Genomic DNA, 27,735 nt, shown 5'->3' with positions numbered 1-27,735 from the left:
TAGTGACTTCCAAATCAAACGGCATCACCACTCCTATTTTTTTTTTTAAAGAGACCAGACTGAACAGAGGTGGTCTTTCCCAAGCACTGTTTTAGCATGGGACACTTGAAGGGAAGAATCCATTTAGGGTCTGTCAGGATCCCCTGAGAGAAGTTAGATAGAAAAGCTTAACCGATCAAATTCATGTCATGCTTTTTGAGCCAACTCTAACAGGTATGTTAAATAAATGTAGACAATCAGAAATAGATTTAGGTAATTTTTCCGTGTTGCCCACTCATGCTTTTCAGAAACAGAGTTGGGAAGTACTTAACTGCATTCTAGTAGATGAAGTTTTGTGTGTTTGTTTTACTTCTCTGTCTTTCCATTGCCCCGTGTCTGGCCTTTTCCTTTTGTGGTATTCTTTTGTCCCCAAAGGGTATTCCGTATTCTCTCCTCTGTGCCTAAGTGGTCCTTAATCCAGCAGTGGGTTTGCATTCTGAGGAGCATAAATGAAAAGGTAGTGAGTGATGCTGGCTGAGAAGGAGGATTTCCCTTTAGCTGCTTTCCCCAAGTCTTTGGTGGGCTGTGTCAGGCTCCTTATAGTCTCCCGTTCTTGGGTGTGTTGGGATTGATTTGTACTTTGGGACCCAGCAGACGGGTTATAAGGTGAGCAGAAACCCATCCCTTGCCAGCTACCTGTCCTGTTAGCTGTGAAGAGCATCTGTTTGGGTGTGCGGAGCTGTGCTGCACAGATGCATCAGAGCTGGGCTTTCAAGCGGAAAAGAGGGACTCCTGGAGCCTGAGTGCAGTCAGACCTTCAGATAGAGCTCTAGTATTCCCTGGAGATGCGTGCTGGTTGGGGAATGAGCCATAATTGACTGACACCTATCTAATAAGGGAGTGTGTGTGCATGTGTGTTCATCTGTGCTCTTGTCCTTTCACCCTGAGCATGTGTCATTGGTTGCTTGTCTCCTGGCTTTGCATGCTGGCAGCAGAGCAGTCCTAGATGGCAGCAGTCTATTCTCCATGTTGCTGCCTCTGAGCCTCTGGGGAAGTGGCCCTTTGGGCAGGGCTTCTCACTACCCAGCTGGGCTGGGTAGTTTCTCTCATCTGAAGAGCTTGGAGGCAGTTCCATTGAACTCTGGCCTCTGTGATCACAAACTATATGGAGGCTGTTGCCCAGGTGGTTGTGGCCACTGGGTTTTCCCGGGCCAGGACTTACCCACTGAGCTAGCAGCTGCTTCTGCCCTCAGCCCATTTGTTCTCACAAATCTCTTGAGCAGCATCCTTCTGTACACCTGGTAACCTTGAGCCATAGTGGTGAGGTTGCCAAGTGTCCTTGGCCCTAAAGTGAAAGTGGTGTGTGACTATGCTAGGTGGGGATCCCCTCCCTGCTTGGCTTGTTTCTGGGCTAGACAAATAAAAGAGTTTGATCTTAGAGGAGTCTCCAGCACATCCAAATTACGTACGGTGAAGTTCTGTCTTCTGAAGTTGGTTTCCCCACTCCATTCTCGTTACCAAAACTAACATTGTTTTATGTCTTCTTCTCATCCCAAGGAATTGTGGGAACGTATTCTGCTCCAGTTGTTGTAACCAGAAGGTTCCAGTTCCAAGCCAGCAGCTCTTTGAACCTAGTCGAGTGTGCAAGTCTTGCTACAGCAGCCTGCATCCCACAAGCTCCAGCATTGATCTTGAACTGGATAAGCCCATTGCTGCCACTTCAAACTGAAGCTCAGTGAACTGGGGTGGGCAGAGGCCAAGCTGTTGTTCCTCTGACAGGCCCACACAGCCTGGGCAGACTCAGAGGCCTGTGCACTTTGGAATGGGGGCATGGAACCACCTATGCAGAGTGACAGAAATTTGGGATGTACCACTGGATTGTAGATTGATTTTTCTTTCCTGTTTTTTTCCTCCCTTTTCCATCCTCCCTCTGCCTCCAAAAAAGAAAAATGTCCCCTGGTTGTCTTAAATTTTTTTGTTTTTGGATGGAAGACCAGAGGTTGCCAGTCCCCCTGTAACTGTTGAGCCGCCTGCTGTCAGGTGATGCTGAGGGTTGGCTTGGTTCCAGCCTCTGACAGGCCTAGAGTCAGGAGTGGAGGCCTGAGATAGTGAGCAGGGAAGAAAGCCAGTGCTGACATTTGTGACCATTCCTTGTGCCAGCGCCACATCAGAGCTTGTTGGGAAAAGCCTTTGCTACAAGGGAGAGAACTGCCCCGGGTGCCCTCTCCTTCCTGAGAAGCTGGGCGAGTCTCACCTTCTAGACAGATAAATGGGATTGGTATTTGGAGGGAGTGACACACAGTAAAAGGAACCCCTCAGATTCTCCTCTGGGGAAGAAAGGTGTATGCTCCTTTGAGGCAAGTGAGAGGAGCTGGGAATGGGTGGCCAGCATGTTCTCCCCCATGGGATTCTGTTTTGAACTTGACTCAGATTGTCTAGGGCTCCCTTCACTGTCATGGGTCTGCCTCCCTCTGCCAGGCTGTGTAGTGCTTCCCACGCTCAGGCATAAGAGTGCAGACTGGCCAGAGTGCAGTGTCCTGCTGCTGTGGCCAAGGCCAAAGCCTGCCCTGAGCTCAGGCACACCTGGAAGCCCCTTCTGGGGCCTGGTCCCCCAAACAATCTCTTCCTCAGCCAGCACAGGGAAATCCAGACTCAGGGTTCCAAAACTTCCCCATTCCCAAACCAAACAAATCATGGATCTCCCTCTTAAGGGGTAGAATCAGCCTTTAGAGTGCAAGCCTCTGGAAAAGGGAGCATGTCCCATACAATCAGCCTTCCTCCTTCCCTTCTTGGGGCAGCAGGAAGGGTCCAACAGTCCCCCTGCCCTGCTCCTGTGCTGCTGGCCAGCAGTGAGGGGCCACTTGATGACTCTGCAGGGTTCTTTCAGAAGTGACACAGCCCATAGGAGATTCTGGGCATCTTTCCTCAGTAAGCTTTGATGTGGTCCCTAAAGAGCCTTAAATATTTGTGGTGGAGGTAGGTATGGGGAAGGGTGGAGAGGAGTTTAGGTTTGTGCTTTGTAATCTTGGCATCCATGTTTTGTGCCTGCCCTCCCTCTCGGGGGAAGGGCCATGTTTGGCTCTGCTAAAAGCTGCTAACTGGTAACAGGGCAGATTGTGGTGTGTGGTGGGGGTGAGCCCAGGGAACTCTTGTGAACTTTTGGAAGCAGTTCCCCGGCCAAGGGCAAGTTGTGTCTCAGGAAGGTGGCTGCTGTGTGTGTCTGGGTGTGGTGAAGACGTGGCCCAGAAGCCATCCCTGGAGCTGCTGGTCCAGGCAAAGCCAAGCGCCTCTGAGCACGTCTCCGACTTCCCAGTGGCAGCAGGTTGCTCGGAGTTTGAATTTAGTGAAACAGGGTGTAGTTCTTCTCCACACTCTGTGTGGTCTGGCCGTGCAGGTAGGGAGAAGTCAGTGTAATTGAAGATTGTGCAGTTCCTAGTGACAGGTGCCAAGAGGTTATGATACGGGTTTCTTGGGTCTGATGTACAGTGTGAATAAATGCTTGCAGCTCTTAGCCCTTTTTTGATCAATGAAGCACTTTTTTATTAATATTTTTCTTTGTATGTAAAGGAGGAACCGTAACTCTCCGTAGCTGTACATATAACCCTTTTCTCCTAAAGAGGAGTCAGTCAGTGCTCCTATATTTTTCATTTTTTGTCAAAGCAAGAAGTAAATACTTTAGATCTGTTAAATATATAAATAAAGTGAATAAAGTTTAGTGTTCCGCATGGTAGCATTTGCTAACATGTTCTAATTCTTTTTCCTGTGGTCTGTCCTCTCTCCGTCCCTTTTCCCTTTTACACAGAAGCAATTTGAGGTGCTGCTGGGAAACTGAACTTTGGCAAAGGAAAACTACAGATTTCTTTTCAACTCTGGACCTTGGCAAGGAGCTGCACCATGATGCCCAAGCTGTGAAACACACTTCCTTGATGGTTTTGCCCCTAACATCTCCACAGCTAAAAAGGCAAAGCAGTCAGGCATCTTCACAATGGGTGGTTCTTCCTTATCTGAAGAACTGAGCATCAAGAGTAATTAAAACTATCTCTGGCCTCCAGGCTCCTTTTTTTGCTACTGCTCTGATTTCAGGGCAGCAAGTGCCTTGGCCCCCTAACCCCAGCCCACCCAGGGGCATCAAGCTGCACCTGTAGCGGCAGTTAAGCACAGACCCTGCATGCGGTGGGAGAGTGAAAGGAGATGTTGGGGGTGGTGGTGGCTAGAAAGTATTTACATGGGTGGGCAGAACAGAGACCTCGGGGGCAGACACTGAATTGGATATGATAACTAGAGGGCTCCTTCCTCCACACACACGGAGGAAACTCTGCTCCTTAGATCTGCAACCAGCTGAGCAAGGCCATAGCTTCCAGTCACTTGGTTAGTTCCTGCTCTTCATAGGGGTGGATTTTCTTTCCCTTACATCGCTGCTGGGTATGCTTCCCATCCCACGGTGTTACATACTTCCTCTGTAGGGAAGGTTGGTGTTGAGTGGTGCCCAGCTCTGGTGTCGTCAGCCCAAGATCTGTGTGGTGAGTTGGCTGGGCCCTGAACAGGATCTGCTCAGAACTCCCCGAAGTGCTTTAACTCTGGCTTAGGCGTTCCAGGGTCACTTTATGGATGTACTCTCTGCCTAAAGTACACAAGCACTTAAAAAAACAGCTCAGCTGGTTCCAGTCTGAAAGCTGTGCGTGCCATCCAGCAGGTGTTTCAGAATTAGCCTGTCTTCTGGGAGAAGGTACCATTTCAGCTGTCTTCAGTCCATCATAGAGCCCAGGCTGCGTTCAGATCAGTTTGTAGAAAAGTGTGTCATAGCCAATGTGTGTCTACACAGCTTCTATTGTTCCTGAGGTCTAATGGTTTAGCCCTTAGCGAGTTAAAACACTAGGAGAACCTAGCGAGGCTGTCAGGGGCCATGGGTGTGGAGCTGCTGGGAGTACGAGGAGGAAGAGCCAGGATGCTGGTGAGACCTGCACGGTGCAGGTTGAAGTTGAAAGGCAGAGAATTGCCCCGTGGACGATGGCTGTACATGGAGAAAAGCAGTTCTTTAAGGACAAGGCCAGCTTTCTTCAGGCCATCACGTGGAGGAATTTGGTCTGAAGCAATGGGGTACTTAACAGTGGCCCTGAACTGCTCGATGTCCTCCTCATCCCTGAACTTTCCTAGCCTGGCACTCTCTCAATGTTTCCCTTCGTGCTGTACTTGGGGCTCATTATTCCCAGTCCACAGATGATAGGGCTGCCTTCATCCACTGAGATTTTCTAGTAAGGATATACAGAAAGCTTTTTCTTTAGTAATTTTGCTAATATGCCCACTGTTCATTTCTGTGTCAGCAAATATTCTAAGGATTAAAAAGGAATTGTGGCAGATTTAAAGGGGAATAAACAGAATGGTGCCAGAGGATCTGTTAAATGATTTCCACTATTAAAAAATATCAAAATGAGAATTGAAGGTATATCCTAGAATAAGATTACAGGCTGCTGTCCTTGAGACAACTGATATGATTGGCCACTGCACACGAGGCTAGGAGATCCCATTCCTATTGAAGTTGTTAACTCTGGTGCTGACCTCTATTGATCTTTTAAGAATGAGGCTGATTTGAAGGGTCTGTTGCAGGATTTCATTTTGCTGGTGCCTGTTCAAGTGACCTGTCCCCAGGGCTGCAGCTGCACCCACCCGATTGCATTAGCTGAGGATAGGGCTAACAGCAGAGTTAAGTGGGCCCTGGGCTGTGGAGCAAAATGACTGACTCTCCATTTGGTATTTTGGATAACATGGCAGGAGTCCCAGCTCTTTAACTTCTAATTACATCTTCTAAGAACATTGTTCTAAGTTGAGGTTACTGACAAGGTATCTCAAGGGCAGGACTAGAATGTGTGAGAGGCTTTGAACAAGAGCAGGAATAGGAGGCGACCCTCCTAAGCCTCTGACTTTTAAACATGAGTGCCACTGTCCCCAGCACATAGCCACACTGGGCCCTTTGTTCCTCTCCCCTGTGTGTAAAGTTTATCTGCCACGCATTCCGTACAGATAGCAGCTGCCTCCCTGGCCAAGGCTAGGCAGTTGTTCAGAGGCATGAGAGGAAGGGGAAGGGGCACCCTCTGAAATGGGAGTTACAAAGCTTTTAAATGCTGCTATGCTGTTTTATTTACCACTTACGGTTTTGTCTATCATATCCGAGTTCTTAGTCAACTTTTCTTACATTGCTCATAGCAGTTGCATTTCAGTTGTATTTTCAGTGAAATTTAAAATTGGCCTTTAACTGTTTCCCAATTGGTTTATAAGATTTTTTTTTTAAAAAATGCAAATATAACCCACAAGTCTTGGATGCTGTTTAAGAAATACACTGTGTATTGCTGCTGACACTACTTGCCTATTATAACAGCATTGATTCTGCTGTAGCCTCAGTGACCATGTAAACTAAACAAATGTTTCGTGTTCACCCACAAACAGTTGTTCAGCCCTGGATTTGGGTTGCCACAGTGGTTCTCTAGTCAGTGCAAGGGATAAATCAGCTCAGCCCCTTAGTTGGTGCAGGAGAGAGGGAGGGGCCCGGCCAGGAGGTGGACCGGGGGATATGAAATCTGACATTCAGGGCTGGGAGGGACCTTAGAGTATCGAGTTCCGTGGTTTTCCTGCTGTTCTTTGGGGCCTTTGTGGAGAGGGAGCCCTTAGGCCCATGCCATATCAGACGTCCAGATAAGATCTGATTGAAGAAAGGGTTTGGTCCTTCAGATAAAAGTCTGAAAATCATTGATTGAATCCGACCTCCTGGTTTTTTGTTGAGGAAACTGAGGCTCAGGGAGCAGCAAAGACTTATCCCAGGTTTTGCTGCAGTAAATTAACAGCAAAATTTGAATAAGAAACATTCTCTTCTGACCCCTCCCCTTCAGTGCTCTTGGGCTTCCAGAAGACTGTCTTAGATAAATAGCTATTTTAACCTGATTCTCTTTGAGTTGGCCAAGCCAGAAATCTTGGAGAAGAGCTTAGTAGTTGCTATCAAAAGGCTTAAACTATGAGCTCTCCTCTCCATCCTAAGCAAAATTGAAAGGTTTTTTTATAATCCAGTGTTTTTGTTTTTCTTTTTAACCCTTCACATACCTAAAACCATGTTATTAGCATGAATCCTCTAAGTTCAAGTCATAACATTGTCTTAAAACAGTGGGGTGGCGAGTGACTTGACTAATGCAAGTGGGATAGTTATGAACTGTCTCAGCATCCAATTTATCTCTGAATTTGTTCTCTTTGTATGGTATGGAGAAAAGTCCTGACTGTATACAGATAAGTGGCTGCAAATGGTAATAGTCAAAGCTTGCCTGCAATCTCTGGTTATTATTGACAAAACTGAAGTAGCGTTAAAAAAACGATTAATAGAGGAATATCCAACATCTGTTTTCAGTCCTTATCCTCCATATATCAGATAAGAAACACCCAAAGGTTATAATAAACACTAAAATTATTCTATGGTGAGAGCCTCTAGCATTGAGTTCTGGAGATCACAGCACCAGGCCAGCAACCCTCTTGATCAACGACCCCTGAGAAGCCCGCACAAGCACAGCTGTGGAGGCCTTACTGTGAGGTCTCAGGCAGCCTAAACTCGTGTGTTTTACAGTTGACTATATACATTAATGATTTTTAATATTGAAGATGACATTTGAAGCAAATGTTTAAAGAGAACCTCTGAAGCACCGCCACAAAAGCCAGTTTCAAAACCACTAGTTTATCTGGAAAGAACCTGGGGGGTTTTTTTGTTGTTTTTTGGTGAGGAAGATTGGTTCTGAGCTAACATCTCTTGCCAATCTTCCTCTTTTTGCTTGAGGAAGATTGTCCCTGAGCTAACATCTGTGCCAATCTTCCTCTGTTTTGTAAGTGGGATGCCACCACAGCATGGCTTGAGGGAGTGGTGTGTAGGTCTGCACCCGGGATCTGAACTGCAAACCTGGGCCACCAAAGTGGAGCACACAACCACTGTGCCACCGTGCTGGCCCAAGAACCTGCGTTTCTGAGCCCACAGGCCTGAGCTGGAATCCCAGCCCTGCAGGACCAGCTGAGCTGTCCGAGGGCAGGTGAGGAAGTGAGCATTTCCTTGTCTAGAGCACGGCACTTACCACAGAGAAGGGGTTGAAGGTGCCTGCTTAGTAAATGCCTCTCTCCGCGCTGTCCATGAGGTAAGATGGCATTTCTGTCTGTCTCTTGCTGCTGGCAGACATCCTGAATGATCAGCGCCAGACGGTGCTTCCGTTCCGCCATGTATTCAAACTAGAAGACAACTGACCCTGCCCCGGGCCTGCCACCCCACAGAGCTAAAATTCTGACCTTAAAGCATTCTGATCTGAATTTTACAATAAATTGCAAATGCATCACTACTCAAAGACTTTAAAGTTCATATATGCATTTTATTAAAGAGTTAAAAATTTTTTTAACAGATGCAGGTCTGCACTGATGCTTTAAAATTGTATAAAAGCAACGGGAAGGAGGCTGAGAGAGAAATTGCTTGTTGGACTTGAGGAGGCGTCTAAGAACTCCCGAGTCCTCTGGAGACTGCTGTGGCCTCACTTTGCTGAACAGCTGATGAGTTTTAGGTTCTCTACTAAAGACCGAGCCGTAACGTGGGCTAGCTCTCCAGGCTGAGGGGCAGGGGCGGCAGAGCCAGGTGGGCCTTACCTCAGTGCAGCACAGATGGAGGCAGAGGCTTGGGCCCGGGTTGTATGCTGGCCTTGCTTTTTGTCCTGTGCGTGGAGGCTATTAAAGCGCCAAAATATCAGCAGTTCCTTCCCAAGCAGCTGGCACCCCGGGGCAGGGGTGAACATTGGTGCCAATTTTCTCCTTTCCCCCACCCCCAAGTAGGAAGTTAACCTCCTCTTTCCAGATTGCAGTTGAATTCCTCCCCAAATCCCCACCCACCTTCCCTAGGACTGGGAAAAGTACCATCATTCAGTCTGTTTATGAAGCTCAAGGTGTCACTAATTTCCCCAAGGAACTCAAGGGTGGGTTTGAAAGCATTTAAGAGATGCGCTCACCAACCACCAATCACAAGACTAAGCCTTATTTTTAATGCTAGGATCTCCCCTCGGAATGAGCTTAGGCCTTATTACCATAACCTGCAGTGTACGCGGAAGCATGTTTTCCAACTGAGCCTGCCCAAGCGAATACCCACCTTTCCCCTTTTGAATATTCATTCCCCATCCAAAATAAAAAGCCCCTGCTTTGTTCAGGGACGCCACAACTTTGGAAATGATTCCACATGGCCTCCTATTTGCTGCTGCTAATATACTTTACTTTGTGTGACAGCTCCTTCTGGTGGAGAGTCTGATTTAACTTGCCAGGAGCCTAACCCACTTTGGTTTCAGTAACAGTCATAGGAAGTTCTGAACCACATCAGGCAGGAATGAACCAGGGCACCTGTAGCCACTGCATACGGCTCCTGTGTGCTGCCTGATGGGGAGGGCAGCGGGGTGGCAGCAGGAGATCACCCTGGCCACTCTCGTATCCTCCACATAGCCCTGCCCTTCAAAGCACTCCAGGTTTTTAGAGGTCACTGCCAATGCCTGAAAAGCCCAGACTGGGCTGAGGACAAGAGACAGTGTCTGAGGTCACACAATCACCCCTCATTGCTGGGGACCCTAACTGAGGTTCAGCCATGGGTCTCTGCCTCTAACAGCTCTGGATACACTGGGTGACTCGTTCATTTAACAAGTAATTGAGGGCTGTTGGTCTGCACAGGCTTCACTGGTGACTTAGATGCATCCCCGCCCTCACTGCCTCATGAGGTGACATGGCATTTCTGTCTCTGGCATTTGCCCTCAAGAGTGTGCCGTCTGTTAGGGAAGATTGGGCAGATAAATTAAAAGGCTCTCATTATCCAAAAAGAACTGGGACCTGAAAAAGCCTCTTAGAGTCAACCCACTTAAAATGGAGACCAGAGTTTCTTATGGTAAATAGTGAAAAAGGCTCGACTGGAAGTTATCTTGCAAAATGAAACTACTAAAATAAGTATCTGTTAACAAAATGTTACTGCAACTATAGGCTAATTCTTAGACCAAAAAATATTTTATGTATATTTCCCTCCTAAAATTACATGATTGCACAATAGGACATCATTTCATGTTTGATTCCCACAGTGCAATCAGTCAGGGTCATTTTTGCAAAAGTTAGTCAAGGGCTGCCTCTGTTTTCCTGAGGGCCTCTCAATCCTTTAGACCTTTGATATTCAGATCATCCCCCAGGAAGCATCTAATTGGTTATATGCAGCTATTCTCTTCATTTGTTAATGGGTCTGACTCTCAGATCCTCATTTGCAATGACTGCTCTCATTTGAGCAGTTTACCAACAATACTTTAAGGACTATGAAATTCTACATGTTTTGCAAAACTTTAATTGTACTTTGGTACCTATTTTTGTTGTATTTTCAATGTCAGAAGTTTAGAACAACTCACAATCTTAGATGCAGAGACAGGAGAGATGAGCTGTGATGGCTGTAATTTTATAAGTGGTCACTTGGAGGATACTTTTCATGTCTGATGACTTCAGCTTGCCTCCACAACCTAGTGGCTACAGCAACTTGAACGCTAACTAGTTAGATGTGGCTCAAAGGAAGAAGACAGTCCATGGACTCATCTGACCAGAGAGAGCCTGCCCTTGAGGGACAGCGACTGATGGTGGTATTGGGTCAGCATGAGCCAAGGCAGGAGGGCCGGTTTGGGGAACTGAGCCGGAGTGCTCTGCTTAGTGAATAAGGGAAGGCAGGAAATATTTGTTAAAAGGTCCGAAAGTCTCTTTCAGGACAAACACTGGTCTCAGTTCTATAGCTATTTGAGGTTTCTGTACAAGATTATAACAGTTAAGATTTATTATGGCCCAGGTACTATTTAAATAGTACTTGCCATGAATTAACATTTAATTCTATCAGCCTGGTGAGGTCAGTACTATTATATCCTGATTTGAAAATAAGGTGACTGAGACAACATCTCTCTTAATCCCCTTGCCTAAGGTGACACAGCAACTATGCAGCAGAGCCATGGTTTGAGTCCAGGTCCTTTGCCTCCAGAGGCCACACTCCCAGCCACTGCTGGTACATACCCAGTCTCTCCTGAGTCAGGGCCAGCTGGGAGTCGGTGCTGGAAAGCAAGGGAAGATGAAATGGGAGGGACAGTAAGAGGCCACGTGGAGGATAAAAGGAAGGCCCACACCAGGGTAGAGGAGGGTTCAGGAGCAATTCCAAGGGAACCCTTAATTTTAAAGTAGTACTGCTATTACATTGGGTTTGCATAGGACTATTTATTTCCAAAATCCATAAGTGTATTAAATGATGTACGAATGTTGCAAGAAGGAATTAGCTACTCACCAAAATTTACCAAGTTTCCTAGATGGAACTCCCTCACTCAACTATAACGTTTCCATGTCTAGCACAGGGACCAATCTGTATTTGAGATCAACTGGCAGCAGACACCGACTCCATCAGGGGTCAAGACAACCTTTGTCCTGAAGCGAGAACTCAGTGTCTACCTTGGCACGTGCCTATGTGTGCGCAGCTCTGGGCTGCCCTGACCCTGGGTCTCTGGGACCTGTGTTCCAGTTCTCTTATTTAGAGTGTGGCCTTGACCACCCTACTCGGCTTCAATTTCTCATTTGTGGGGATGTTTGTCCAATCAACCCAAGAGGCTGTTGAATATCCATGAGGACATAGGGCATGTTTGCATCACGGGGGTGGGATCCTGCCAAAGCTCGCACTTTGTCTGCTTGGAATCTGAGTTCTCACACCTTACTTGCCTTCCAGGGTAGCCTGAAGGTGAAGGAGGCAGGAATCCTGCTTGTTTTCCCTGCAGCCTGCCCTGCTCCAAGGCAACGGCACTTCTCTTTCCTGTACCTGCCAAACTAGAGAGGAGGAAAATATGTCAGGTCTTTCTGGGGATGGTAGAGACTCCCAGCCATCTCCAGCCAGGACAGTCCCCATTGTCAATAATGCAGATTCAGCCACTGTGGCTGGAGTGTTGCCAGGGACAGGTTTTCTGGCTAGGGTGGGGAGCTCTGCCTTAGGCTACTGGGAGTCTCCAAGAGATGGGGCAGCCTCGCTTCAGCGCAGGTGAGGGCTGGGCAAGCAGTCAGCAATGGTGGCCCCTTCCTTTCAGGCCTCTGGCCACCTTACCTTCATTCTGGCTAGCATCTGGATGTGCAAGTGGGTGATCCTTGAACTTCCCAAACACAAACCTCTTGATGTGTGCCTATCCTGGGGAAGGAGAGGCACCAGAGGTGACTGCCCGACTAGTGTGTGGTGTTTCCTCTGTCCTTCTAAGGCAGTGTTTTGCTATAAGCTGCCTCCCCCAGCCTTCTTTCTGAGCATGCAGAGCTGGCCGTGCACCCCATGGGGAGTAGAGAAGTCAGGTCCCACAGCAGGTCCAGCAGAAGGAGGAGTCAAGCCCATGCCTGCCAGACCTCCTGACCATGGCCTTAGGAAGGCAAAACACTTGCCCTCAGGGGGGAAGTGCACCCCGTAGTCTCAGTAGGAGCAAACTTCTAAGGAGCCCTCTGACGCCCTTTCCTCCATGGTACCTTCAGCCCTGCTCTGCAATTCCGTAGCCCTGCCTGACCCTCTGCCTACCCCACCCCCATGCCCAGAGCTGCTTCTGCTTCTTTCCCTCCCTTCCCTTCACTCCGAACTCCCACTACCTCTGCAAGCCTCACACTTAAGGCACAGAAAATACACAAGCCAGAAACAGCACAAATGTCCATCAACAGGACAAGGGATAAATAATCTGTGAAACATTCATCCACAGAAATATAGCAACGAATGAATAAACTAGTTACACAACCACATGGATGACTCTCACAAAATTATGTGCTGTGTGATTCCATTCTGCAAAAGTGAAAAACCAGGTAAAACATAACTGTTATTTTGGGAAGCAAAGACATGGTCACTACAACAGCCAGGGCCTGGTCATCTCTCGGGGGATGGAGCGAGCAGGTTGGGGAGGATGCTGGGTTTCTGGAGTGCTGGAGATGCTCCGGGTCTTGATCGGAGTGGTGGGTTTCATAGATGCTCACCTTACAATTCACCAGTCTCTACAGATATGTTTCATGTACTTTTCTACATGTATGTTGTTTCACAAAGTTAAAAGAAACCAGCCCCCCTACCCCACTTTGGGCTTCTAGGGCACTGGCCCCTTAGTTGCACGCTTCATGCAATTGGCCTCAGTGGAGAACATCCAGTGGGGAGCTGCCAAGGCCTGAGGAGAAAGGGGTTGGCCCAACCTCTCAGGGGGCCCTGAGTCAATGAACCAGGGAGTTCCGCCTTCGTTCCTTCTCCAGGAGTGTTGTCCTGCCCTTCGTGCTGTCACATCCTTGCTCCAGCTCCACTGATTCTCAGGGAAGTTTGGCTCTGTTGACCTGGAGCACCCAGTTTCCTGGCTGCTGTCAGGCTTGCCCTGAGTGGGCCTTCCCTGACCCAGGTCTGTCTCACGAAAGGGTCTGTGATGATGAATCAGCCCCAGCGCGCTGGGTCTAACCTGAATCTGATGTGTTACTCTTGGTCTCCATTGTTTGTTTATGTAATGTGGTCATCTGCCCACTCACTCACAGTTAGGGGAGAACATTACAGGGACCTCATGCCCAGGAACCTTGATTGTGTATGAGGATACTAGTCAAATAAAACCCGAGTGCCTACTCCTCATTAGGCAGAGAAAGCCAGGATCCTTGTCCTCATGGACAGAACTGTTGGTAGAAGACAGGTAAGTGTGAGGAATGCTGCAGAGCAGTCTGGTGGTCTGTGGGAAGCTGCACCGAGTTCTGTGCAAGTCAGGAGAGGGGTCCCTAAGGAAGCAACGTTTAAACTAAGGCCTGAAGGGTGGAGAGGGAAAGAGAGAGAAGGAACTAATTCATTGAGCACGTACTATGTGCTAAGCCACTTGCATCATTTCATTTAGTCCTGACAACAACCCTTTAAGATAGATATTAGTATCCTCATTTTACACATAAGGAAACTGAGGCTCAAAAAGGTGAAGAGCCCTACCCAAGGTCACTCAGCTAACATGTGGCAGAATGAGGACTTAAACCCTAGTCTGTACGATTCAAAAGCCAGTCAGCGAGGAGGCTATTGTCATAGTCATGGCCAGAAATGATGCTGGTGTCAGTGGATGTGGAGAGGAGTGGATATGTGGGCTAGAGAGGGCCACTGAAAGAATTGGTGGGATTTAGTGAGCGGTGTTGAGGTGAAAAAGGAGGAGGAATCAAAGACAGCTCCCGGTTTCTGCTTTGATCAACTGGATGGACAGTGATCCACCCAGTTGGATCATTTACCAAGACGGAGAAAAGAGAGAAGCAAGATTAGAGGAAAAAAAACCATTCATCTAAATTTGATATATTCTACTTCAGATTAAATAAAAACAAAACAGGGATAATTCCATGCCTAGAAACTCCCCATCATGCCTCCTCAATGCCAGCATTCTCTACATCCATTCATCGCCCCTTCCTTCCAATGTCCTAAGGCAGCCCCCGATTCTTTTCTGATCCTTGGGCCCTCAGGCAGATCAGGACCAGGAGGAGCACCAAGAGAATGCTGCCCTGGGTCACACCATCCACGCCCTCAGAAGTGGCCCTCTGGCCACTCCATGCTTCATCTGGGTCTTTGCTGACCCTCCCCTCTCTGCAGAGGCTCTGCTGTGTGCCTGAGCTCCTCGGGGTGAAGTGCCCCTCGTCCTCCTGGTACTCAGACCATTCTGTGTGTCAGCAGCCTCTACAGTCGCACAAGGCCCCACACTCAGAAGGGCCCTGCCCTTGGTTTAATGCTCCTGTGTTGCAGGCTTGAAATTCCTACTATATTTAACAAGGGCCCCAATTTTCATTTTGTACTGGGTCCCACAAATTATGTAGGCAGTCCCATATGTACATCTGCATCGTAATGATGCGAGGCAATGAGCCTCATTTCCAGCTAGGAAGACCCATTGTTTTAAATCAGAGGGAGATAAAGCAAAAAAGAGCTCTCTTCCTTTGTTTCTATGAAATACACAGTTTTATGTGCAGTTTTATGTTTCTTCCTGGGTGATAACTTAGGAGGGAACCTTGGGAATAGAATACAGAAATAACAAATTATGGGCCATTAACTGTAGTTAATTGTTTCTTTACAGCTTAGAGTGGAGGAACGTCCTGGTTGCTTTCACGCTCACAGTTACAGGGAGAGAGGTAGGTCTGCTTACAATCTAGGGTCCCTCAGGACGTGGAGGGAGGAGTGATTGAGTAATCCCAACCTGGCTTCTGAAGCCGAAACTGCCACCAAAGCCTCACCTCCAGTTACAGCATGTTCTCTCCCAAGCTAGTCACTGAGTGATTAGGGACCCCTTACCTGAGCTCCCCTCAACTCTGCAGGTGTGGAGGTGGTCTACGTGTGGTCTGGGCATCCTGCTGCAGCAGCCTTCAGGGTTTAATTCACACTGTGCCCCAAGAAGTTGGTCTCATCTGCCACTCGGGCTCCAAATAGCAGCAAATCCTTGCTCACTTCAGTAAACACCTGTTAAAAGAACCATTATACCAAAAAAATGTTTGGATTCCTTGCTAAAAAAGATGCAGAAATGCTCCACTGCCTATTGTCATAGCCCTATTCGCCTCCTAAACAGCTAATGGATGAAGCACTGTGACCTCCTAGTGGCAAGTCCTCAGGTGTTAGTAACTTACAGTAGGAATATCAAAGACTCGGTAAGCACAGCACAGAGAAAATATAATCCACTCCAGAAGCCCTTGTTCTCAGAGACATAGCCAACATCAATCCAGTGACTGTCGAAGGCTTTTTAGAATGTACTAGGTCATCCCATGTAGTCTTCACTGAGCTGATCATATAACTGCTGTCCTGCTCTGAAAGCTTGGCTGACTTCCCTCGATTCACAAAACACAGCCCAAATTCCTTAGTCTGGCATCTGCAGGCTTCCCATTCTGCCATCACCTGGCCTTTCCAGTTCCATCTTCCCAGAGCCTGCATCCCAATCACGCTAGGTTATTCTTTACCCCAGGGACTGTCTCCCCTTTATCCTGGTCTGTTTCCTCTCCCTTAACTTTCCATTTCTATTTGTTGAGTGCCTGTCCTCGCTAGGTCTGGGGGACACAAAAGGAGGAAAACAGGTTGGGTCCCTAGCCTTGGCGATTTCAGTCTAGTGAATCCATGAATTACCTAAACCTCCATGGCAAACTGTGAGAAGGGCTGTGAACAGGAACAGGGGCTCTGAGCACCCACATCGGGGGTTTGGTCTAGTTTGGGCATCAGGAAAGGTTTCCTTGAGGAGGAGGATTTCTGTGGAAACACATGGTAACTAGGCACCAACCACGGGATGGGAGGCTGTGAGGAGGGCACACTCCAGGCCAGGCCAGCAAGGGCAGAAGCCCCAGAAACAAGGCCGTTTGGAGAGAAGCACTGAAATGCCAGAGAGGCTGGAGCACAGAGGGCCAGAGGAGATGTGAGCTTGGGTCAGATAAGCTGAGTCTTCATCCCTAGGACCATGGGAAGCTTTTGAAGGATTTTCAGTAGGGAGTAATGTCAGAGTTGTGTTTTTAAGAAGAGCCTTCCAGGGGCCAGCCCCCTGTCCAAATGGTTAAGTTCATGTGCTCTGCTCCAGCAGCCCAGGGTTGGCTGGTTCGGATCCTGGGTGTGGACCTACACACCACTTATCAAGCCATGCTGTGGCAGCATCCCACATAGAAGAGTTAGAGTGACTTACAACTAGGATATACAACTAAGTACTGGGCTTTGGGGAGAAGAAAAAAGAGGAAGATTGGCAACAGATGTTAGCTTAGGGCCAATCTTCCTCACCAAAAAAAAGGTTGCCTTAAAAAAAAAAAGAGCCTTCTGGAAGAGGTACAGGGCACTTGCAGGGGGATCAGGTACAAGGCCATCACGCTCATGGTGAGAAGGGAGGAGCAGTACAATAAAGAAAAGTGTTTGGGCTTCAGAAAGGAGAGAAGACAGATCTCTGTCCTACAAAATGGGAAGGACAACGGTGTCATTTACTGAGGGTTTCTGTGTCCTGGAGAAGTGTGGGGGTTCGTTTTGAAGAAGGCTCTCTGAATGTCATGCTCAGAGGGATGTCTGAGCTAGAGGTGGATGTGTGAGAGTTGAGGCAGAGCAATGGAACTGAAGCAGTGGATGGGAAGGAGCTTGCCCGGTGAGAGAGAATAGAAGGTCAAGGATGAAGCTAAAGGCCAGGGAGAAGAAACGGAGCTAGCAAAGGGGGCCAAGAAGGAAAAGGAAACAGAAAACAAACATAGAGAAGATGGTGCCAGAAGAACAGGGAAGAAAATATTTCAGGAAGCACCAGCCCTGAAGGACGAATAGAAGCCATACGCCTCATGAGGAACAAGGGGGAAAGAATGGCACAAAGAGGGAAGAGGAATGCCAAGGTCCAGAAGGCAGCGCGGGGTGGGTTCTGGGAGCTGGAGGTGGGGATGCAGTGGAGCTGGAAGGTGGCTGGGGGAGAGGCGGGAGAGGAGGCCTGGAGGCCAGGGGAGCCAGATCGAGGGGGGCCTCAGTAAGTACTGAGTTTGGACTCAACAGGGCCAGCAGAGAGTTGTTAAAGGTTTGGTCTGTCTTTTCAGTTAGAAACAAAATGCATGCTCCTTATAAATAAGACAACCACCCTCCACCAAAACAAGCTCTCCAGCAACACAAAAACGTACATATTAACAAGTGAAAGTTTCCTCTGCCAAATCCCACTCCTTAGCTGGCTCTTTGGTGTTATCATTCCGGATCTTTTCCTGCCACTCACAGATGGCTTTAGTTTTGTGAAAATATATATTTGCATCTTCCCTTATTCAAACAGCAGCAATCTTGGGCTTCCTTCTGGGTGCATACATGCAGATGGGCCCCACCAGTTGGAATGGCTGTACAGTACTCCACAGCCTTCACATTAGTTACCTATTCCTGTGTAACAAATCGCCACAAACTTAGCTTAAAATGACACAAATTTGTTATCTCACAGTTTCTGTGGTTCAGGAGTCTGACACAGAGTGGCTGGGTCCCCTGCTCAGGGTCTCCCATGGCTGACATCATGTAGGCCAGGGCTGCTCTCTCATCTGAGACTTGGGGTCCTCTTCAAAGCTGTTGGCAGAATTCACTTCCTTGCAGCTTTAGGACGGAAGTCTCTGTTTCCTTGCTGGCTGTCAGCTGGGGGGCCGTTCTCTGCTCCTGGAGGCTTCCTACAGTCCTTACCATTGTGGTCTCCTTCATTCTCAAAGCCAGTAGCAAAGAATGCCCCTCATGGCAATGCCCCTCATGCTTTACATATTTCTTTAGGAAGAGCCCAGTCCTCTTTAAGGGCTCACGGCATCAGGTCAGGGCCACTCAGGATAACCTCTCTTTCTTAAGGTCAGCTGTGCCATGTAACAACCTAATCATGGGAATGAAATCCATCATATTCGCAACTTTCACCACACCCAAGGGTAGGGTCACTGGGGGTCACCTTTGAATTCTGCCTACCACAATACCATACAATCACCTTCCCATAGACGGACAGGTAAAGCGTTTCCCTCTCTTTGCTTTCTGCAAATAGCTACAATTAATATTCTTTTCTATATATTCTGTATACTTTGTAAATACTTTTGTTGGGTGATAAAAAGTGACATTTCTGGGTTGAACAATAATCACACTTTAAGTTTTTAAAATGTGCATAGATTTTTGTAAAGGAAGTAAGTCTCTCGGCTGTCACGTGCAACAGTCCTTTTTAAAATAAACTTTTAATCTGGAATAATTTTCTACAGCCTCCTTTTTTATGTGTGCTTTCTCATATGATTTTTAAAGACAACATTTTATTTTAAAAACAATTTTATATTTACAGGAAATTGAGCAAATGGTACAGAGATTTCCCAGGTGCTCTGCACCAGGTCTCCCCTATCATTAACATCTTACATTAGTATGGTAACATACTTTAACTACAGCCCAAAATGTATTCAGATTTCCTTAGTTTTTACCTAATGTCCTTTTTTCTGTCCCAGGATCCCATCTTTTTTCTTTTTTTTGAGGAAGATTAGCCCTGAGCTAACTGCTGCCAATCCTCCTCTTTTTTTGCTGAGGAAGACTGGCCCTGAGCTCACATCCGTGCCTATCTTCCTCTACTTTATATGTGGGACGCCTACCACAGCATGGCTTGCCAAGCGGTGCCATGTCCGCAACCAGGATCTGAACTGGCGAACTCCGGGCCACTGAAGCAGAATGGGCAAACTTAACCACTGTAACACCAGGCCGGCCCCCAGGATCCCATCTTACATTTAGTCATCATGTACCTTTAGACTCGTCTTATTTCTTAGACTTTCCTTATCTTTGATGACTTTGACAGGTTTGAGAAACTGGTCGAGTACTTTGTAGAATGCCCCTCAATTAGGATTTGTCTGAGGTTTTCTCATGCTAAGACTAAGACTATGTGTTTTTAGAAGGAAGACTGCAGAGATAAAGTGCCATTGTCATCCCATCCTATCAAGGGTACACACTATCAACATTGATGTTGACCTTGATTACCTGGCTGAGGTAGTGTTTGTCAGGTTTCTCCACTGTGAAGTTACTCTTTCCCCCATTTCCATACTTCCAACTTTAGAAGTAAGTCACTGTGTGTAGCCCATACCTTCAGAGAGGGAAGTTATGTTCTACCTCATTGAGAGCAAAGCATCTACGTAAATTCTGTGCAGTTCCTCTGCACAGGAGATTTCTCTCCCCCCAAATTTATTTATCTATACAATCATTGATTAATATCAGTATGCACGCATGGGTATTTACTTTATACTTTAGACTATAATCCTTTAGGGCTCACATAGGTTTTATTTGCATGCTTCGGTGCTGTTAGCGTTTACACTGGTGGATGATAATATTTCTACACGTAACCATCTCTACAGTCTCCTTAACATTCTCTGGTGTAGTATAAACTTTTTGAATCCTGATAGCAAATTTAATGCCCTACTTTACTTTCCTGTTCACCTTGTCCCAGTGGCCATTGGGAGCTTTTTCAGTTGGCTCCTATGCCCCTTTGACATCTTTGTGTTGTTTTGTTTGTTTGGTTTTGGTTTTTTGGGAGCATTTCCTTACTTTCCTCTTACAAGATGCTCCTGGCTCATCTTGTATATCTCCTTCCTCAGTCCTAGAATCAGCCATTTCTCCAAGGAGTCCTGGTGCCTTTTATGGCAGAATGATATTAGAAATCAAGATCTAGGCCTTAGATGTGCTCATTGTACTGCGGTGCCATCGCTGCTCAGCCCTCTCGGTTGAACTAGGAAATATTGTGTGTATACTAACCCATGTATATATACATACGTATAAATATTTCAAGATGTAACTCTCTCTGCTACCTTTTTAAATATTCCCTTGGTGTAGCATAAAATTTTCTAATTCTGTTAGCAAATTTAGTTCCCTTAATCATTATAACTTTTTCTGAGACCAACGTGTACATTATCATCCCTCAGTGTGAAAGCCTAGCAGCATCCAAACATGCAAATAACCCTTATGTCCGCCCTCGAGGTCTAGCATCTGTGTGGAAGAAAAGGGTTTCCTGTTTCACAGGACTCTTGTATTTCTTCCCCTTTCTACCCTGAGAGAAAGCCACTTAGCATAATAAGTCATAAAAGCATATACTGGGGACTATCGGAACTGTCAACAGAAAGCTTTCTTGGTCCGGTACGTGCTCCACTTTGAAGAACCCAGGGCCCAGGACTGTTCCCATAGTCCATAGTGGAACCAGGAACCCAGGTCAGAGATGGGGTGACAGTGGGGCAGGTGTGGGCAGAAGAAGAGGAGGGCAACAGGAAGAGAAATGGGTATCCAGGAATCCCCTAAGACTGACTCTAGAGAGTGACCAAAAGGTAACCAAATGGAAACGTAAAGAAACAGTTTCCCAGCACCTGGGATCCATGAGTGCTGGAGCTGGCTCTAAGTAGGCTGTTTTCTTTCTGGCGACGGAGAGCTCCTTCCTGATGCAACAGGGCAACATGGTGGGGTTACAATTCCATGTTGCAATACGTTAGATAACAAGCCTCCAACTCGGTCTAAAAGTAGGACTTTGACAAAAACCAATAATTTCTTCAGTCTTCAGCTTTGTTTTATCTGGGTTTCTTTCTGATATTTTTAGATCTATGTCCATCCTCTAGAAAAGACAAAGCTAACCCATTCACTGCCAGGACAAAGAATTCTGTAAGGGCGATCAAAGACAAATTGTGCTGGTTTGGGAATAAAACAAAAGAAGATAAACCTCTCTTTCCATGAATATGTGCTAACCTGGCAGTACCCTAATCACTTTAGTAATTTTTTTTTCCTTTAATGACCTTTAATTTTTCTTCGTGCTTCAGAAACAATATATATCATCATTTTTAAAATTCAGGAAATAACAAGCAAAAAAGAAAAGAAAAGAAAAATAATCTATAATTCCAAGATCCAGAAACAATATTTATATTTTTGAACAGTCTTTTTTGCTCCTATGGACATATATATAAATATAATTCATAAAAACAGGATCATGCTTTGTATAAACATGCTCCTTCACATCCAACACTATACTGTGGACATCTCTGCTCATTTGGACGCCCTTCTATGCAAAGAAGCTGGATCTAAAAATGGAAAGTGCATGGTCTGAATCCCCACTTTTATCTGTTTTGTTTTGGTGTGTGTGTGTGTGTGTGTGTGTGTGTGTAAGATTGGCCCTGAGCTAACATCCATGCCAATCTTCCTCTATTTTGTATGTCGGATGGTTTGACAAGCAGTATGTAGGTCCCTGCCCGGGACTGAACAGGGAACCCCAGCTGACTGAAGCTAAGTGTGTGAACTTAACCACTATGGCACCTGGTGGGCCCCTGAATACCCACTTTTAAAAGGCATTGCTGGGGCCTGCCTGGTGGTGCAGCGGTTAAGTTCACATGTTGCACTTCGGTGGCCCAGGGTTCACCAGTTTGGATCCTGGATGTGGACCTACACAGCACTTGTCAAGCCATGCTGTGGCAGGCGTCCCACATATAAAGTAGAGGAAGATGGGAACGGATGTTAGCTCAGGGTCAGTCTTCCTCAGCAAAAAAACAAAAAACAAAAAAGAAAGAAACCCAAAAAGAGGAGGATTGGCGGCAGATGTTAGCTCATGGCTAATCTTCCTCAGGAAAAAAAAAGGCATTGCCAAACTGTCCTCCAAAAGGTTGTGCTGCATTGCATTCCCACCAATAATGTTTGAGAATGCATATTTCCTGACACTAACATCAGGTGGTGTTTTTCAATCTCTGCCAGTTGGAGAGATGGAAAAAAAGGTAATCTTATTGGTGTTTTAACCTTGATTTGTTTTTATTATTTGCATCCTACCACTTTCCGAGACCACTATTTCTTCTTCAGTTTTAGCTTCCTCTATATAATGAACTGACTCTCTCTCTAGAAAAACTTCAGCTATTTTCAGCTCCTTTGACAGATCTACTTAAGTATTCTATGTCTATATTCATAAGGGATATTGATCTATAATTGTCTTTTTCTGTCATGTCTTTGTCAGGTCTTAATATTCAGGTAATACTAGCCTCATGAGTTCAGAAGTGTTACCTTCTTCTCTATTGTCTGATAAAGTTTGTGTAGGATTAGTGTTACTTCTTCCTCAAATTTTTGCTAAAAATCATCAGTGATAACTCCATTTTATTTCTGATATTTGTGTTCTGCAATTGATGTTCCCTTCCTTTTTTCCTTCCTTGGTCCACTAAGCTAGACGTTAACAATTTTGTTGCTCTTTTTACAAAGAACCAACTTTGGGCTTTGGTAATTTTCTCTCTGGTTTGTCTGTTTTCTCTATATTAATTTCTGTTCTTTATTTTTTTCTTTCTGCTTATCTTGGGTTTACTTCTTTTTTAATTTCTTAGGTCATTGATGTTAAACCTTTTGTCTTTTTAATGTAAGTATTTATTTATTTCCCAGCTGTACTGAGATATAATTGACATATAACATTGTATAGGTTTAAGGCGTACCAGTTGATTTGATACACTTATATACTGTGAAACGATTACCACCATAATGTTAGCTACCACGCTCCATCAGCTCACATAATTACCTATTTTTTTGTGGTGAGAACACTTAATATCTACTTTCTTAGCAACTTTTAACTTTATAATACAGTATTGTTAACTATAATTACCATGCTGAACATTAGATCCCCAAAACTTATTCATCTTGTAACTTAAAGTTTGTACCCTTTGACCAGCATCTCCCCATTTTTCCCATCCTGCTGCCCCTGGCAACCGCCATTCTACTCTGTCTCTATGAGTTTAGCTGTTTTAGATTCTATATATAAGTAATATCATACAGTATTTGTCTTTTTTTTTTAAGATTTTATTTTTCCTTTTTCTCCCAAAGCCCCCTGGTACACAGTTGTGTATTTTTAGTTGTGGGTCCTTCTAGTTGTGGCATGTGGGACGCCACCTCAGCATGGCTTGATGAGTGCTGCCATGTCTGCACCCAGGATCTTAACTGGCGAAACCCTGGGCCACAGAAGCGGAGCGCGCAGACTTAACCACTCGGCCACGCGGCCAGCCCCTTGTATTTGTCTTTCTCTCTCTGACTTATTTCACTTCACACAATGCTCTTAAAGGTCCACCCTTGTTGTCACAAATGCCAGGATTTCCTTCTTTCTCATGGTTTAATAATATTCCATTCCATATATACCACATCTTCTTTATCTATTCATCTGCTGATGGACACTTGAGTTGTTTCCATATCTTGGCTATTGTCAGTAATGCTGCAATGAACATGGGAGTGCAGATATCTCTTTGAGATCCTGATTTCATTTCCTTCGGATACATACCCAGAAGTGCAATTGCTAGATCATAGGATAGTTCTTTTTAATTTTTTAAGGAACCTCCATACTGTTTCCCATAGTGGCTGCACCACTTTACATTCCCACCCACAGTGCACAAAGGTTCCCGTTTCTCCACATCTTTGCCAACACTTGCTATCTCTTGTCTTTTTGATGACAGCCATTCTAACAGGTAGGTGATATCTCATTGTGGTTTTAATTTTAATTTCCCTGATGATTAGTGATTTTGAGCATCTTTTCACTTACCTGTTGGCCCTTTGGATGTCTTTGTGAAAATTAATAAAGGGAAATCTCACTTAAAATGGAGTCAAGAGGCCAGAAGGGGGAGCCCTCATGCACTACCACTTCAGTCAATTGCAGGAAGGATTGTCAATGACAGATCTCAACATGAAGTCCTCAACAGGAAGAATCCTCAATTACAGACCCCAGTAGGAAGAGATGTACATTGTATCCCCAGCAACTCAGCCAATGAGAAACTGTCACTACTCTGAACTCTTGCCTTCAACCGATGGGCTTTTGTTCAAAACAACCCCTTCCAACTTCCTCTTTTTTCTCTATAAAATAACGTTCCCCTCCTTTGCTTTCTGGACTGGTCTATGGCTTTTGCTATGGCTGGCTTGTCCCAAAATGCAATTCCTTTGCTATTGCCAAATAAACCCATTTTGCTGGTAAAATAACTGGCTGTTTTACTTTTAGGTTGACATCTTTGGAAAAATATCTGGTCAGATCCTCTGCTCATTTTTTATTTGGATTGTTTGTTTTCTTGCTATTGAGTTGTATGAGTTCTTTGTATATTTTGGATATTAACCCCTTATCAGATATATGATTTGCAAATATTTTCTCCCATTTTGTAGGTTGCCTTGTCATTTTGTTGACTATTTCCTTTGCTATACAGAAGCTTTTTAGTTTGACGTAGTGCCACTTATTAATTTTTGCTTTTGTTGCATGTGCTTTTGGTGTCACATCCAAAAAGTCATTGCCAAGACCAATGTCAAGGAGCTTTCCCCTATGTTTTCTTCTAGGATTTTATGGTTACAGATCTTATGTTTAAGTCTTTGGTCCATTTCGAGTTAATTTTTACGAGTGGTGTAACATAGGGTCCAATTTCAGTGCTCTGGATGTGATTATCCAGTTTTCCCAAACCTTTTATCAAAGGGACTATTCTTTTCCCATTGATTATTCTTGGCTCCCTTGTCAAATATTAGTTGATTGTACAGGTGAGGGTTTATTTCTGGGCTCTTGATTCTGTTCCATTGGTTTATGTATCTATTTTTATGCCAGTACCATACTGTTTTAATTTCAATAGCTTTGTACTATAGTTTGAAATCAGGAACTGTGATGCCGTCAGTTTTGTTCTCACTGAGGATTGTGTTGGCTATTCAGGGTTATTTGCAGTTCCATACAAATTTTAGGATTGTTTCTTTTATTTATGTGAAAAATGCCATTGGAATTTTGATACGGATTGTATTGAATAGATAGATGGTTTTGGATAGTATGGACATTTTAACAATATTAATTCTTCCAATCCCTGAACCCAGGATAGCTTTCCATTTATTTGTGTCTTCTTTAATTTGTTTCACGAAAGTCTTACAGTTTTTTGTGTACACATTTTTCACCTCCTTGGTTAAATTTATTCCTAAGTATTTTATGTTCCTGATGTTATTGTGAATGGAACTGTTTTCTTTGTTTCTCTTTCAGATATTTTATTAGCGTATAGAAATGCAACTGATTTCTGTGTGTTGATTTTGTACCCTGCAAGTTTACTGAATTTGTTGATTAGTTCTAACAGTTTTTTGGTGGAGTTTTTAGGATTTTCTATATATAAGATAGGATCATCTGCAAACAAAGACAATTTTACTGCTTCCTTTCAGATTTGGATGTGTTTTATTTCTTTTTCTTGCCTGACTGCCTGGCTAGCACTTCTACTATGTTGAATAGGAGTGGTAAGAGTGGGCACCCTTGTCTTGTTCCTGATTTAGAAGAAAAGCTTTTATTTATTTATTTATTATTTTTTTTTCGAGGAAGATTAGCCCTGAGCCAACATCTGCCAATCCTCTTTTTTTTCTGAGGAAGACTGGCCCTGAGCTAACATCCGTGCCCCTCTTCCTCCACTTTACATGTGGGATGCCTACCACAGCATGGCTTGCCACATGGTGCCATGTCCGCACTTGGGATCCGAACTTACGAACCCCGGGCCACCGAAGCAGAACATGCACACTTAACCGCTGCACCACCAGGCTGGCCCCATGAAGAAAAGCTTTTAACCTTTCACCATTGAGTATGATATTAGCTCTGGGCTTGTCATATATGGCCTTTATTATGTTGAGGTATGTTCCTTTTATACCCAATTTGTTGAAGGTTTTTATCACGAAAGATGTTGTATTTTGTTAAATTCTTTTTCTACATCTATTGAGATGATCATATAATTTTTATCTTTCATTCTATTAATGTGGTATATCACATTCATTGATTTGTGTATCTTAAACTATCTTTGCATCCCAGGGATAAATCCCTCTTGATCGTGGTGTATGATCCTTTTAATGTGCTGTTGAATTTGTTTTGTTAGTATTCTGCTGACAATTTTTTTTTACTTTATTAAAATACTGAGTTTATTTCACATGTATATTTTTGTCTCCCCACCATTTCCATTTGTCTGACCACCACTACTACTATGTCCTGTCATAACATTCCATACATACTTAAAACCAAGCAAAGGGTGGAGTTCCATCTTTAAAAACTAAACAGGCATTTTGGACAACACATTCTTGGCAATGGAACCTGGACAACATTTATCAGACACGGTAGGGAAAGTTCTCACTCTGCATTATAAAAAGGACAGCCAGATATCAACTGTTACAGAAATGAAATAAGATGGAAAATTTTAACAGACTGTTTAAACTATTTTCTTAAAGAGACTTCCTCCACTGCCAGAGATCTTGAGTAGCCTCCTGGTCAGTCATCCGGAAGCAATTCTTCACATAATGGATGTACTTGGCTTCCACTTTGGGAAGAGAACCACCTTTTTCTATACTTGCTTGCATTTTTGCTTTAATGTCTTCTACAGAACTAGGTCCTTTTGGTGTTTTAGGAGTTTTTTCCTGTTTTTTGAAGGATTCTTGACCTTTTGATCTTGGCGTTGATGGTTTGGAGTCTTTTCCATTCTGGTTTGACTTTTGTGAATTTTTGGCTGGAGTATCTCGTATACATTTCTTTACTGGAGCTTTTTCTTCAGCTTCCTCCTCATCAAAATCATCATCATCATCATCTTCATCGGCAGCAAGTTTTACTTTTTTTTGTGGAACCTTGTTACCACTTCCAGGGGCAGAACGCTTTCCAGATATACTCAGCAGTTTCACATCCTCCTCCTCTTCATCTTCTGATTCTGCATCTTCCTCCACAGCTACTAAGTGCTGTCCACTAACATGCACTGGCCCTGAACCACACTTCAATTGTAAGACCACAGGTGGTGTTATTTCAAAGCCCCCAAGGGAAACCGTTGGCTGTACAGACATTTTCAAAGATGCCAGTGTTACTTTAATTGGACTGCCTTCATAATTCATTGCCTCTACTTCCACAATGTGCAATTCATCCTTTGCACCAGCCCTAAACTGACCATTCTTAATGATAACTGGTGCTCATTTTCATCATTATCCACCTTAAAATGATAATCTTTGTCAGCCTTTAGTTCACAACCTTAGGGTGGCTCGCGCCTGGCCAGCTGAGAAGCTCCGCTGCTCCCAAAGATGGCTTCTTTCCTCTCTAGCAGGAATTTCTGCCTCTTCCTTCTTAGTCAGGACTGTCCCTTGTTGTGGGGGTTCTTTTTATCCAGTTTTCAGTTTTCTCTCCAGGGTAATTTTTCCGAAAATAGTTGTAACCTGGTTGTGTTCGTGGGAGGAGATGAGTTCAGAGTCGGCTTACGCCGCCATCTTGACGAGATCTCTGCTGACAATTTTTGCATCTATATTCATCAGGGATATTGGCCTGT

The 27,735-nt window shown here is 45.0% G+C and overlaps 2 protein-coding genes and 1 pseudogene across 58 annotated transcripts in view; 1 reads left to right on the top strand and 2 right to left on the bottom strand.

The window, feature by feature from the left end:
* MTMR3 (myotubularin related protein 3) overlaps positions 1-3,730 on the top strand; it is a 142,076-nt gene extending 138,346 nt beyond the window's left edge. For all 50 annotated transcript variants that reach the window (XM_070628593.1, XM_070628588.1, XM_070628582.1 and 47 more), the window contains one exon: positions 1,537-3,730. In XM_070628593.1, the coding sequence (XP_070484694.1) occupies positions 1,537-1,572 (36 nt within the window). In that variant the 3' untranslated portion in view covers positions 1,573-3,730. The remainder of the gene's footprint in view (positions 1-1,536) is intronic.
* Positions 3,731-8,342: 4,612 nt separating this feature from the next.
* Positions 8,343-27,735, bottom strand: part of LOC139084698 (collagen alpha-2(I) chain-like) — a 58,887-nt gene continuing 39,494 nt past the window's right edge. For 2 of the 8 annotated variants that reach the window (XR_011542313.1, XR_011542318.1), the window contains exons 2-4: positions 15,302-15,466; positions 11,737-11,841; positions 8,343-11,084 (exon numbers count right to left, since the gene is read on the bottom strand). Coding sequence is in view for 2 of the 8 variants with exons in the window: in XM_070628607.1 (XP_070484708.1) it covers positions 15,380-15,466 (87 nt within the window). In the remaining 6 variants the exon portion in view is untranslated. Of the gene's footprint in view, positions 15,467-27,735 lie in introns of all 8 variants that reach the window. The other 6 variants (XM_070628607.1, XM_070628608.1, XR_011542315.1 and 3 more) reach the window with 5 other exon arrangements.
* Positions 26,331-27,381, bottom strand: LOC103548109 (nucleophosmin pseudogene; annotated as a pseudogene).

The sequence above is a fragment of the Equus przewalskii genome, chromosome 7 (assembly GCF_037783145.1).
Source record: "Equus przewalskii isolate Varuska chromosome 7, EquPr2, whole genome shotgun sequence".
Taxonomy (NCBI): Eukaryota; Metazoa; Chordata; class Mammalia; order Perissodactyla; family Equidae; genus Equus; species Equus przewalskii.
The sequence above is the reverse complement of the archived record's forward strand: the minus strand, read 5'-3'. Positions and strand labels throughout refer to the sequence as shown.